Below are 14,824 nucleotides of genomic sequence, written 5' to 3' on the forward strand. Positions count from 1 at the left end.
CGATTTTATAATCCGATTTGAAATAAAAGTTACGTTGACTTCAAGGTAATCATTTCTTAAAACTTATTAGAGCAAAGACAAACACACAGGTAAAACTTGAAGTGCTGCTTATCAACACAAAAGGTAAAATGCCACCTACAGTTATAATCAGATGTGATTTTTAGAGATATTACTTTTATAACTAAGTTGAATCAAATTTTCGATTCCACAGATGAATTACAAGTTTCTTGATTTTTTTCCCTTGGGTTAGATAATTCCTTGGAGATAACAATTCCTTCTATTCCTTCTTTCCCACCACCAACCTGAAGGAAGAGCTTGGGCATTTCCCTTGGAACTTCTCCCATTATCACAATGGTGTAAGTTTGTGTTCTGATCCTGAATGAATTCTTCAGAAGTGCACCTCTCCATCTGCTACTATACTACAGGTCTTTATGCATACCTGGAAATCTGTCAAGTGCCTCACAGCTGGGCAACCTATGCTACAGAAAATGACTTAATGAATTAGCTCCTGGGATTTTGGGGATTTACTAATCTAAAGCTTAGATCAGAGAATCTCTGTAAAGCCACTGAAACTGGTCTAACTTCAGTTAATTACCCTACAATAGTCTCTAAGTGTTCAAGTGAAAGGAAGAGTCACACGACTCTCACTTTAAATCAAAAGCTAGAAATGATTAAGTTTAGCGAGGAAGGCATGTCAAAAGCCAAGACAGGCCGAAAGCTAGACTGCTTGCTCCAAACAGCCAAGCTGTGACTGCAAAAAAGGAAAAGTTCTTGAAGGAAGTTAACAGTGAAAAGGCGAATGATAGAAAGCAAAACAGCCGTATTGCTGACATGGAGAAAGTTTTAGTTGTCTGGAAAGAAGAGCAAACCAGCCACAAGATTCTCTCAAGCCAAATCCTAATCCAGAGCCAGGTCCTAACTCTCTTCAGTTCTAGGAAGGCTGAGAGAGGTGAGGAAGCTGCAGAAGAAAAGCATGAAGCTAGCAGAGTTGGTTCATGAGATTTAAGGAAAGAAGCCATCTTCATAACATAAAAGTGCAAGTGGAAGCAGCAAGTGGTGATGTAGAAGCTGCAGCAAGCTATCCAAAAGATCTAACTAAGATCATTAATGAAGGTGGCTACACAACAGATTTTCAATGTGGACGTAACAGCCTTCTATTGGAAGAAGATGCCATCGAGGACTTCCATAACTAGAGAGGAGGAGTCAATGCCTGGCTTCAAAGCTTCAAAGCTTCAAAGCTTCAAAGCCACAGGCTGGCCCCCTTGTTAGGGGCTAATGCACCTGGGGACTTCAAGTTGAAGCCAATGCTCATTTACCATTCTGAAAATCCTGGGGCCCTTAAGAATTACGCTAAATCTACTCTGTGCTCTACCAGTGGAACAACAAAGCCTGGATGACAGCACATCTGTTTGCAACATGGTTTACTGAATATTTTAAGCCCCACTGTCAAGACCTACTGCTCAGAAAAGATTCCTTTCAAAGTATTATTGCTCATTGACAATGCACCTGGTCACCCAAGAGCTCTGATGGAGATGTGCAATGAGATTCATATTGTTTTCATGTCTGCTAACACAACATCCATTCTGCAGCCCATGGATCAAAGAATTATTTCAACTTTCAAGTCTTATTCTTTAAGATACATTTCGTAAGGCTATAGCTGCTATAGATGATGATTGCTCTGATGAATCTGGGCAAAGTATCGATACACTGAAAATCTTCTGGAAACAAGAAAACCATTCTAGATGCCATTAAGAACAATGTGATTCATGGGAAGAGGTCAAAATGTCAACATTAACAGGAGTTTGGAAGAAGTTAATTCCGATCCTCATGGATGACTTTAGTGGAGGAAGTAACTGCAAATGTGGTAGAAAGCACAACAGAACTAGCCTGAGGATGGGACTGAGATAAAACTCAGTCTCAAGATAAAACTTTGAAAAGGAGTTTCTTCTTATGAGTGAGCAAAGAAAGTGGTTTCTTGAGGTGGAATCTACTCCTGGTGAAGATGCTGTGAAGACTGTTGAAATGAGAACAAAGGATTTAGAATATTATGTAAGTTTAGTGGATAAAGCTGTGGCAGGGTTTGAGGGGACTGACTCCAATTCTGAAAGAAATTCTAGTGAGTAAAATGCGATAAAACATCATTGCATACTACAGAGAAATCGTTTGTGTAAGGAAGAGTCAACCAATGCTGCAAACTCCCTTAATGGTCTTACTTTAAGAAACTGTCACAGCCACCCCAACCTTCAGCAACCAGCACCCTGATCAGTCAGCAGCCACCAGCAAAAAGACTATGAAGTGCTGAAGATTCAGACTCATGGTTACCATTTTTGGGCAATATTTTAAATTAAGGTATGTAACATTGTTTCTTTAGACATAATGCTACTGAACACTTAACAGACTGCAGTGTAGTGTAAACATAACCTTTATATGCACTGGGAAACCAAAAAATTCGTGTGACCCGCTTTATAGGGATATTTGCTTTATTGCGGTGGTCTGGAACCAAACCTGCACTATCTCCTGAGGTCTGCCTGTACACTTTAATTTTTAAAAAGCAGTTCCAGGTTTACGGGAAAATTGAGTGGCAAGTACAAAGAGTTCCAATATATCCCCTTCTTCTCCCACCGCCACCTCGAGTTTCCCCAAGTACTGACATCTTTCATTGGTATGGTACATTTTCTACAACTGATGAGCTAATACTGATACAGTGTCATTAACAAAATCCACAGTTTACATTAGGGATCACTCTTTGTGTTGTACATTCTATGGGCTTTTGACAAACGTATAACATGTATACACCATTACGGTATCATACAGAATACTTTCACTGCTCTAAAAACCCACTGTGCTCCACCTATTCGTCCCTTCTTGTTGCCCTGCTCCCCACCTCCACTCCTGGCAATCAGTAATCTTTTTATTGTCTCTTTAGTTTTCCCTTTTCCAGAATATCATATAGTTGGAATCATAGTGTATGTAACCTTTTCAGATTGGCTTCCTTCACTTAGCAATATGCATCCGGAGCTCCTCCATATTTTTTCCATGGCCTGATAGCTCACTTCTTATTTTCAAAGAATAATATTCCACTGTGTGGATGTACCACTGTTTGTTAATTCATTCACCTATTTAAGAATATCTTGGTTGATTCCAAGTTCTGGCATAAATTCCGAGTTTATGAATAAAGCTGCTTCAAATATTTGAGTGCCAATGTTTGTGTGGACATACGTTTTCAACTTACCTGGGTAAATGCCAAGGATGGTTTGATTCTATGGTAAGAGTATGTTTAGTTTTCTAGGAAACTACCAAACTGTCTTCCAAAGTGCCTGTACCATTCCCACGAGCAATGAGAGTTACTGTTGCTCCATATCCTTGTCAGCATTTCATGTTGTCAGTGTTCTGGATTTCAGCCATTCTAATAGATATGTAGTGGTATCTCATTGTTTTAAGGGCAATTTAATTCCAAATCCTATAGATTAAACCTACAGACATATCTGCATGTAAGCACAAAGTATAGAAATATACATGACTATATTCTGTATCATTTTTAACAGCACAAAATTGGAAATAAACTAAAAGTCCATCTTCAGGATACAGGTTAAATTATGGTACTGACAAGTAATGAAATCTGATGCAAGGAGTTCAACATTTTCTAGTATTAGTATTTTCCAACTTTATGCAGCTATCTTTCTAAACAAAATTTGTAATGCTTTAACTTTTTTTTTTTAACATCTTTATTGGAGTATAATTGCTTTACAATGGTGTGTTAGTTTCTGCTTTATAACAAAGTGGATCAGCTATACATATACATATATCCCCATATCTCTCCCCACTTGCATCTCCCTCCGTCCCACCCTCCCTATCCCACCCCTCTAGGTGGTCACAAAGCACTGAGCTGATCTCCCTGTGCTATGCAGCTGCTTCCCACTAGCTATCGGTTTTACATTTGGTAGTGTATATATGCCCATGCCACTCTCTCTCTTTGTCCCAGCTTATCCTTCCCCCTCCCTGTGTCCTCAAGTCCATTCTCTAGTAGGTCAGCATCTTTATTCCCATCCTATCCCTAGTTTCTTCATGACCATTTTTTTTTTTTTTAGATTCCATATGTATGTGTTAGCATACGGTATTTGTTTTTCTCTTTCTGACTTACTTCACTCTGTATGACAGATTCTAGGTCCATCCACCTCACTACAAGTAACTCAATTTCGTTTCTTCTTATGGTTGAGTAACATTCCATTGTATATATGTGCCACATCTTCTTTATCCATTCATCTGTTGTTGCTTCCATGTCCTGGCTATTGTAAATAGAGCTGCAATGAACATTGTGGTACATGACTTTTTGAATTATGGTTTTCTCAGGGTATATGCCCAGTAGTGGGATTGCTGGGTCGTATGGCAGTTCTATTTTTAGTTTTTTAAGGAACCTCCATACTGTTCTCCACAGTGGCTGTACCAATTTACATTCCCACCAACAGTGCAAGAGGGTTCCCTTTTCTCCACACCCTCTCCAGAATTTATTGTTTGTCGATTTTTTGATGATGGCCATTCTGATCGGTGTGAGATGATATCTCATTGTAGTTTTGACTTGCATTTCTCTAATGATTAATGATGTTGAGCATTCTTTCATGTGTTTGTTGGCAATCTGTATATCTTCTTTGGAGAAATGTCTATTTAGGTCTTCTGCCCATTTTTGGATTGGGTTGTTTTTTTGATAGTGAGCTGTATGAGCTGCTTGTAAATTTTGGAGATTAATCCTTTGTCAGCTGCTTCATTTGCAAATATTTTCTCCCATTCTGAGGGTTGTCTTTTCGTCTTGTTTATGGTTTCCTTTGCTGTGGTAATGCTTTAACTTTTTATTTGATAGGTTAGTCCAGTGAGCAAGCCAGGCAAGACTGTTTTAACATAGGTATCAGAAAGTAATCATAGTCAGCTATACTTTTAAGATGAGTATTTTACTCACACATGCTTTTATAAAGATTAGAAATACGCCAACATGTTAGCAATGATTTCTTCTCATTAGACACCTAATATGCTTTTGCGCGTCCTTAAACTTTACTTTCCACACTAAGCATAAATTACTTCCATAATCAGAAAAATATATATATATGGAACTTTTTAAAAAGATTCTAGTTTTAAGTAAAATTTTAAAATTAAAAGAACAATTCCTTCTTAACCAATATAGAAATATTTTCTATAAATGTGACATTAACATAAAATGAAGAAAGGCATTTCAGATGTAATCAACATCTTCCCAAGAATTTCAAAATGTAATTCTATACCAAAATTAAATTATATTAATTTTTATCCATCAATATCCTTTTTCCTTGTATAATCTCTCATTTTTCTGGCTTGACATATACAATCAATATATTCTATGGTTATTTTATAGGCAGAAGACAATTGTGAAAATATTCTTTTGAACAATTTTAAACATTTTTAATTCTTCTAAAATCTTTAATTTCCCTATTCTCTTTCTACTTTTGTTTATTCCTTTAGAACTGTAATTCTTAACACTTCAGAACCCATCATTTCATATAAGACATGTCCTACAACAATGCTTTTCAATTTTTTTAAAATAGTAGTGTTTTTCACTGATTACCATCAAATATAGATATATTCCCACAGAAAATTCTCCTTCCACAGAATCACAGATTGCAAAGCCTGAAGTAACGTCAAGCAATTTTGTTTCAGGCATGTGAGATATTATCATACCCACTATACAGATGAAGTAAATAAAGCCTAGAAAGTTCAGTAAATTATTCAAGGTTATCTAACTATTTAGTGACGAAAGAGTGAAAAAAAAGATCAGGACAAAGTCCTTGTTTTTCCTTGCAGCACTCTTTCTACTACAATGAAGACCAAGTTATAAATCTCTGAGAGGGAAAGGAATAAGATGGTAACTAGGTCCACAGTATGCTGAGTGATCCTACATCCAGAAATTCTTCCCATCGTAGAAATTTCTTCCATGCTTGTTAAAGGCAGCAAGGAACCTAACAATATACTCCACCTTGGCCTCAGCTGTCTACAAGTAGAGAGCATGAATTCCTCACTGGAAGTTTGTGAAGCCAATATAATTGTGTAATTGTAGCACTGAAAATAAGCTACCTAATTTTCCATGTTTATGAGTATATTCACTTAGTAGAAACTATATCAATTAATACAGAGTTCTGTTAAGTGAATCAGAGTCCTACTTCTTCAATTCTGTAAAGTAACGGTTTAAAATTATTGATATCAACAGTAAAATAAACTACATAAAAACAATAATGTAAGATACATCTTAATAGCATAAAGCGATAACACAGCATGTCATCGGACTCCAAGTATTACTGAAAAAAATGTTTTTCTACGGAAGTTTTTCATTTAACAACAAAAGCCAACGGATAAGAAAACGGTGTATTTATATACATTGTTACTAAGGACTATAAACGTATTGCCCCATACAATTCTCATGATTTTAAAGAGTACATACCAACAGTTTTTTGCCGTACTATACTCCTCGCCTTTTCCGTTCCTGGGGAACCAGTGGTTGTTGCACTTCTCTGTCTCATTGGGGCTTGGCCAGGCTGATCACGACTCCATCCTCTAGAAAATGACTTGTCAACTGAAACTTTCTGAAATTCATGTCCCACTCCTAGAAATGCAGATTTTCAATCTCAGTGTACCATCACCATATCAATAATCTCTTCGAATTATGTGTGCCACTTTGCCTCAGACTCTTAGGTTTACTCATAAAGTAACTAGATAAAATGCTTGCGTACTATAAGGTTTTTCTGAACTTCATTTTCATGGTCCAAAACGGAGGCAGATTTTAAAAAATACAACATCAACAATAAACGATTATAAATCCTCTGCCACCCACTTGCTTCATATAGAAGTGAAACATTTGGAGAGGCAAAAAAAGGACAGAAAATGAGCTAACCAAAATCCATCCTGTGGTGGAAGTTACTCTATCTCTACCTGCCAATAATAGCCACTTGGAAAATAAACAGTCCAGGAAAAAGTAGTTTGGTCACACACTCAGCACTCTGGACTATTGTTAAGTATGAAATGTGACTCAGATGTAATCTCTAGCTAGCAACTAATTATTAAGAGTGAAAAATACTAGCAAACCCAGAATTATAAGGCATGTTTTTATGATATTATCACTATGTTACTGTCCCTCTCCAGCTTTTAAACATTAGGCAGGTATACAATCCACATTCAGGAAATGTTTGCTTTTGTTAAAACTAAGAAAATGCTTTTAAAAGAATTTCTCACACAATTCTTTTTAAATAGAGTAACATGAAATCACCTTCTATGTTTCAATAAAAAATTGTGTATGATAAAAAGGAAGAATGTTTTATAAATTTCCATTTTGGTTAATTATTAAAAATATAATATTTAAGATTCTGAATTATTTATGTAACTTTAGCTAGACATGTACAGAACAACATACAGAATACTTTATTTCTCATCAAAATTACTGTTGAATTTAAGGCTCTTCAAGAACAATTACAAAGTACCTACATGCTTCACTGTTGAACATTTTTAACCTTCAGGGTAAATTAAGGAAGGAATAATTAAGAGAAAATATAACTTTTACCTTCACACCTCTCCCTGGCTTGATTTTCCCAGACCAAATTATTTAAACAAATTTATATGGAGCACCTTTGTGAACAACTCTTACCTTTCCCTTTGTGCTTTTTTTGTTTCTGTTCACTCAGCTTATCCAATGGTAAATCACTGAGATCCAAACTATATAAATTTCTAGCTAAAACTTTAGTTAGTGTCTCCATAGTCAGTGACCATTCAGTGGCTAACTCTTCCCAATAGGTCAACGATGACAATACTGAGAGTAAGTCATCCCAAAGTTCTCGGGAGATGTACGCATTTAGATTTGCTTTAATCCAGGCAACTATAAGAGTCTATAAAGACAAATAATCAGAAATAACAATGAGATATATTCGAAATCAATTATTAAAAAATTACACCAAAACAAGCAGAACTTTAAATCATATAATATCCATGATATCCTTTCTTGGTACATAATACTTATAAAAGTAATTCAAGCACTCATTAGTACCTACTATAAATTTCAACAACTGCCAATTCCCAACATTCTGGCATTAGGACAAGTTACCAAAACTGAAAAGAAATCTCCCTAAAGTTTAACTACCCTTCATGCTGCATTATGTTAATGTTAAATAAATGTTGTTTAAAAAGAGATAAAAGTCTCCACACTATTACGTGTTGAAATTATTGAGTAGTTAGTAGTTATTGAACTAAAACAACAAAACCTACATTCTCAAATTAAAGATGGGAATCACTAACTATACAATTTGAATATTCTAAAAAAAAAAAGTTATTAGAGATATATTTAACTTACTGAAATGTGTTTTTGAAAACTTATACATAAACTGAAGGATAAAATTAAATTTCATTTTAAAGACACCAGAGGAATTAAAGGTGTTCTGTAACAAATCCAATCACAGAATAAAAAACTTATTCATAAAAGGGCAGAAATTACTGACCAGGCTGTACCCGAGACTTTATAGATTTCTACCAAAGATATAATCCTCCTATTGAAGAAATAAGTCACAAAATAAAAGTTTTTCAAAAGTTTAACTCAACCAATTTTACTAAGGAATTCACATAAATTTATATATTAAATATAAAGATAAAAATGAGCAGAGTTTATGAAATTAAACAGTAATAACTAGTGGCTCTCCATTCTATTTTTAAACATTCAGAGTACAAAAAAGTTATTCCATGTAGCAAGCTAAAATTTTACCTTCCAATAGTGCCCACCATCGGGTTAGTTCTAACAATGGCGGTGGGGGTGGAGGACTCATGAAGTCAAGAGGAGATTAGATTATAAATGTAGCTGGTTTCAAAGACTTATTCACTACCATCACAGAATTTTAGGTGAACTAGCATATCTGGGGAAAAAATAATCATTTGAATGGCTACACTAATGGCCAAGAATGAGAGCTGAGATAGCTTTTATCCTTGACATTAAGAACCATTTTATCCATGTATTTGTATTTAATGTGTCATCTTTAAAAAATACTACTTTGCTTTCTATTTTCCAAATAATACATAATACATTTAAAGTCAGTACTCTATCCTTAGGTTGGGAAACACAACATGTAATTCCTACCACTGATACTTCAAATGAAGATGTGAAGAGATTAAAGTCTTCCAGAATAGCATGGTAAGAAAGAATCGTGATTTACTTCTTTTTCTTTACTACAGAACGACTTAAAGTCTTGTTTTTCTAACAATCCCAGAGACCTGGAAACTCATAATGCAAACAATCAAGCCATTATCATGAAGCCTTCTGGCAGCTTTTTGCAATCATACATAAGTGTACCACACAAGAGATAAATATAATCAGCTTGTTTTAACACTTTTTTCACAGACCTGATTGATATTTCCTCTACTCTATTAGGTTGTGAGTTTGTATGTATGGCAAATAGTCTATTTAGATAAGCAACTTTTATTTGGCTCTACAAAAAATTATTTAATATGAAATGTTTTCTGATTTAAAGCTTTCTTCCCAGGTAGTAAGTTCAGGGCTCAATGAGTCTTAAGAAAAAATACGTATCTATCCACCTATTTCTCTATTTATTTATTTATTTTTATTGCCTGGAAAAGTGGTCCTGCAAGTCGACCTGCCAAAGTCATGTTTTTTTTCCCCTGGAACTGTAGAAAAGCTTGTGATGGCATCTTCAGTACAGACTCCGTGACTCTGAGCAACACAAGCAGCATCTGTTCCCTTAAAGTAAAAAAATTAATTAATGTTTCCTTTTTGCACATGCTTGCTTTTGGTTAATGAATAACTTTCAAATTAATATTTGTTATAAAAATGTTATTATCTTTCAATAACTCAAATACCAAATATCTTTCAAAATTTTAGAATTCTTTAAATATTAAAATATAAAATTCCATTTTATAAATCTATGCCAGCCATTTTTAAGCCATTTCTCAGCCACAATACCTCTCACCAAATAAAAATTTATACAACAGCTGATGAATAGGGAGTGAGAATATGGAGACTGCTCCCATCCCTCCACCCCACAAATCAAATAGTGACCTTAGGGAGCTGTCTGAAGAACACTCATCTGTCTATACAATACAATTCTACCTTGATACCTGTCCATCTCATCCATCTTTACAATATGGAGAACAACTGCATATCTAGAATTGTACCAGGTTCAATTTCAAAAATTACATGATATTTTAAGACTAACAGATCACAATGAGCCTGACAAGTAATTAAGAACCATCACTCTATTGCTTCTTTCCATCCTTTTTCGTTTGGCCATCTTTCAATTCTTTACCCTCTTTGTGAACTGCAAGTCAAGCCAACCCTATTATATTATCCTTATCTTGTCTCTTCCTCTTAGATGCTTAATATTAAGACCATAAAACTACCTTATTTGCACCTGATAATTCAAAAACTGATGCAACCACATCCAAAAAAATAAAAGTCTGACAAGGGGATTTCAGTTGGGTGTATAGTCAGACTAACAACCCAAGTCTATCAAGCCTCCTCCTCTCTGGCTTATTTGCAGGCCCATTCTAGGCATAGCAATATGTGGGACAGTCCATGTGAGAAATGCGACAGAGGCAGCAAGAAATCCCAGATCTAATATCATGGTTTTTCTGGGAAGTAAGGGCAGAATTAAATATAAAAGTATCACTCAATGAAAAATATCCTGAATTTATTAACCAAACAAACGTATGCATTCGACTCATAAAAATCAGAGGTAACACATTTGTAACCTTAGGCTTCTAGCTAGCTTCACTTTATGAAATGAAATGCCATTTAAAGTCAACCACATATTCAATAAAGAATAGGTTTTCCAAATAAATCTTTCTGATTGTGGTCAAACCATAATTCACTCATATATTATTAGATAACTTTTCACTTTGTAATACAATAATGATTTTAATTCATAAAGTCTTATAAATTCGATGTAAATATGTGAGAAATCTTTCATAAATGCTATGACTTCATGGGAACTTATAAAATTTTTAAAAATTCTAAAATTGTGTTCCACATAGCAAGTCTCTCACTTTAACCTGGACCAACAGCATTGATTCAAAGCATATAAAAAGAAAAAATGGGGAAGGACTAACAAAAGAATGGTCAGTAGGACCACAGTTCAAATTTATGCTATGTGAACAATGATAAATACTTAATCTCTTTGTGCTTAAGAATCACCATGTAAAATTATCTACCTCATAGGGTGCTACAAGGATTAAGAAAGAAAATAGATGTAAAAAGATTAAAAAGATAACTGACACAGAAAAAGTGCTCCAAATCAGTTAATAACTACTTCTAGATGTAACTATATCAATATTACGTTAATCAAAAGTTTTTTCAAAATAAAACCATTTTCCCATATGTAACAAAACACAAAGTAGGCATATTCTTTGACTAAGTACGCCCAGTTTTTAAGAATGACTCAAAAGAGGAAAATTGTATACATACAAGGATGTTCATTATCCTCCCCTCCTCCAACAACAAAATAACTAACTACATATCCAGCAACAGGTGATTAGTTAAGAAAATTATGGTACACACATATGGCATAATACTATGTGACTGTGTGTGTGGTTTGGTGAACCAGATGTTCACCAAAGGGCAAACAATAATTACCTCTAGAGAGTGAGCTATTGGGCAACTTTTATTTTCTTTTTAAAACTTTTCTTTGTTTGAATTTTACAATGAACATGTATCATTTTCACAGAAACCGAAGAACTGCTCTTCTCATCTCTCTAAAAGGCCTCTTTTTTCATTCAATTAAACAAATATTTATAGAGTATGAATAATATATGATACTATGTTAAGAAATGTAGGAAATATAAAAACAAGACAACCAGTATATATACCTTTTAGGGCGTCTCAATTCAGTGAGGTAAATGGACATTTTACAAGTAATTTAGGAACTAAGACAATTTTGACAAGATCTACAACAGAGGTACAAATACAGAATGAAAGGAAGTGAGCTGAAAAAATAAGGCTATGTGGAAAAAGGAAGGTAGAATCTAAGGACAGTTATGGTAACAATAGGAAAATATGACAGGAATCAGACACTCTAAAGAAAAGTTCAGACTGTGCTCGAGAGACAGCAATTTGATAAAGCTGGGAGGTAGGATCTCATTCTGCAGGGTGGAGTTTAGGCTTGAGAAAGGGCTAGAAAAGTACTCAGGAGCCTGACTGTACAAAGCCTTGAATGCCAGGTTGAGGAATCAGGCATTCATACATTCAATCATTTACTTATTCATTCATTCACACATATAAATTCATTTATTCATACATGCATGCCAGTATTCATTCCTGGGGGTGGCGGGCAGTGGGGGAGGCCATCACATGCCCACTTTAGAAAGATAAACAAAGGCATCTTGTGGCAGTTTGATCAAAGATGCTTGAGATAAAGTGAAGGAGACCACTATGTCATCATGATTATTACATAAAATATTATATTTATTCACTCATTCATTCAATAATAGAAGCCTGTACAATATTGTTACAAGCCCTCTTCACAGGCACTATTCCTCTAGAATTTACTATGCTCATATACACAATAAAAAAAAAAAAAGATAAGTATTTTTACCAAGTCTTTTTGTCCATTGATACTTGCACAACCATGAACCGATAAATGTTAAGAATTCGTTTACACATATCTGTGTGCTCATCCAGAAGATTTTTTATCTCATTTGCAGGTTCAAGAAGAAATATGTTTGAGGAGTTTATAATAAACACCTAAGATAAAAGAAATCATTAGTGATTCGTTACAGAATTTCAATGGGAAATTTCTTATTCAAAGGGAAAACAACTCAAGATGCTGATAACTAGGTGATCGACAACAAACTTAAAAGCATTAGACTGTAGGTTAATTCTAACCCTGCTTCTACCACCAGCTTGATATTGGAAATTTAAGCTCATTAAATCTATTTTTATGTTTATCTAGACAAATATAAAATTACTAGTAGGCACCCGAAAAAAATAAGCCAAGTGAAAAACAGCATTTTTTAAAAGTGAGGGTGCTTTAATATAACAACCTGACTGTTGTCATAAAATGAAAAGAACAATAAAAATTAAAAATCGTTTAGGATAAAAGATGATACCTCAATCAAGATGGACTTTCTGAATGAGGTGTTCAAAACCATCTCTTCTCTTTTTTCATGTTTATTGACTATGTGTGCATATCTGTTTTGGTAATAATAGACTGCATGAACAGACTGCATATTATAGTACTACTAATCAGGGCCCATCAATATGTATCTTTAATTAAATTCATTATAATCAAATCATTAATTGTATTTTGTTACTGAGGAGAAAGTTGTTATAATGGTGACAGGTATGTGCAAAGGTTTTCAAAGACACTTTGGAGGAACAGAACATTACATCTATTGTGAATCTAGGACATTTACATTTTCTACACCCATAATTCTGATTTAAATCCCCTGGATGAACTCCATGGCAAAATACAGTTGTAAAATCATGTAAGAAAAGGACATTAAGCTAACTTTAAAATCGGGAAAAGAGCTGACTCTGTAAGTCTAGCAACACTGACTAAGAAAAGCAAAAAAGAGGCACAAATAACATTAGAAATAAAATACGGACATACCTACATAGCCAGTAGAGAATTTTAAAATGATAGTTCAGTGAATAACTTTATGTCAATAAAACTGAAAATTTAATACAATGGATTAGTTTTTAGATAAAACATAAATAGCCAAAACTGACTCAAGAAGAAATACAAAAGACGTATACATCAATACCGTAAAAGAAAGTGAACTGGTAATCAAAGTATCCCTGATCCATCCCTAAACACCAGGCCTACACTGCTTTACAGGCAGAGTTTTGCCCAGCCTTCCCAGTAGATGATCCCTATTTTACACAAGCTGTTTCAGAGACAAATAAACTACCCAATTTATTTTTATAAGACTATAATCCAGTTATCAAAAACAGACAAGGATTACATAAGAAAAGTAAGGAAGAGAACAATAACACTTATGAACATATAGACAAAAATCTTCAAAAAACAGTAGCAATTCAAATTGATCAAAATATAATACTTTATGACCAAGTAGTTATTTACTCCAGAAATGTAAGGATGCCCTGACATTGGAAATGTCTATTAATATACTACATCCTATCAACAGATTAAAATGGAAAAAAGTACGATCATCACAATGCATAAAGAAAAAGCATTTAGTACTTATTATTTTTTTTTAATTTAGCAAACTAAGAAAAAAGGTAAAATTCCTTAATCTGAAAAAGAATATTTATCAAGAACTACAGCAAATGTTATAACAGCAATTGAACCTGAAAAGTTCTGCCTGAACCTGAGACATTTGGAAGTAGTGCCAAAAGCCAAGAACAAGACAAGGGTACTCAATATCACCTCATTGTCCCGGGAAACCCAGTAAGCAAAGGTGGCAGGGAGCAGAGAATGGATATAAATATGGGTGACTTAAAAAAGAAAAAGCAAAGCTCAACCATGTAGCAACATGGAAGAAAACCATTCCAAAGAAAAGGAAAAGCAAGTTTAAAGGACCTGAGCAAGTTTAAAGGACCAGTGAGAGCTGGCCTAGCATATCTGAGGAACAGCAAGAAGTACAGAGTGAAGTGAGGAAGGGGAAAAGCAGTGGGAGAGACATTGAGAAACAGCCAGGGCATGTGAAGCAGAGCTTCTCACACTGCCAGTGGTGAGGGAACAGGTTTTCCCCCCAATCTTACAGAACAATCCTATTATAAAATACAATTTAAAAAATGAATAGGTAGAAGGAAATGAAAAAAAGACTTTTCATCAGAATCAAGAGACATTAAATGACT

The 14,824-nt window shown here is 34.6% G+C and overlaps 1 protein-coding gene across 6 annotated transcripts in view; it reads right to left on the bottom strand.

Moving 5' to 3' along the window:
* The window catches only part of RALGAPA1 (Ral GTPase activating protein catalytic subunit alpha 1), a 218,781-nt gene that overhangs the window by 120,682 nt on the left and 83,275 nt on the right, over positions 1-14,824 (bottom strand). For all 6 annotated transcript variants that reach the window (XM_057542898.1, XM_007180713.2, XM_007180722.2 and 3 more), the window contains exons 13-16: positions 12,597-12,745; positions 9,619-9,748; positions 7,658-7,895; positions 6,461-6,622 (exon numbers count right to left, since the gene is read on the bottom strand). In XM_057542898.1, coding sequence (XP_057398881.1) covers positions 6,461-6,622; positions 7,658-7,895; positions 9,619-9,748; positions 12,597-12,745 — 679 coding nt within the window. The remainder of the gene's footprint in view (positions 1-6,460; positions 6,623-7,657; positions 7,896-9,618; positions 9,749-12,596; positions 12,746-14,824) is intronic.

This window comes from Balaenoptera acutorostrata, chromosome 3, assembly GCF_949987535.1.
Source record: "Balaenoptera acutorostrata chromosome 3, mBalAcu1.1, whole genome shotgun sequence".
Lineage (NCBI taxonomy): Eukaryota > Metazoa > Chordata > Mammalia > Artiodactyla > Balaenopteridae > Balaenoptera > Balaenoptera acutorostrata.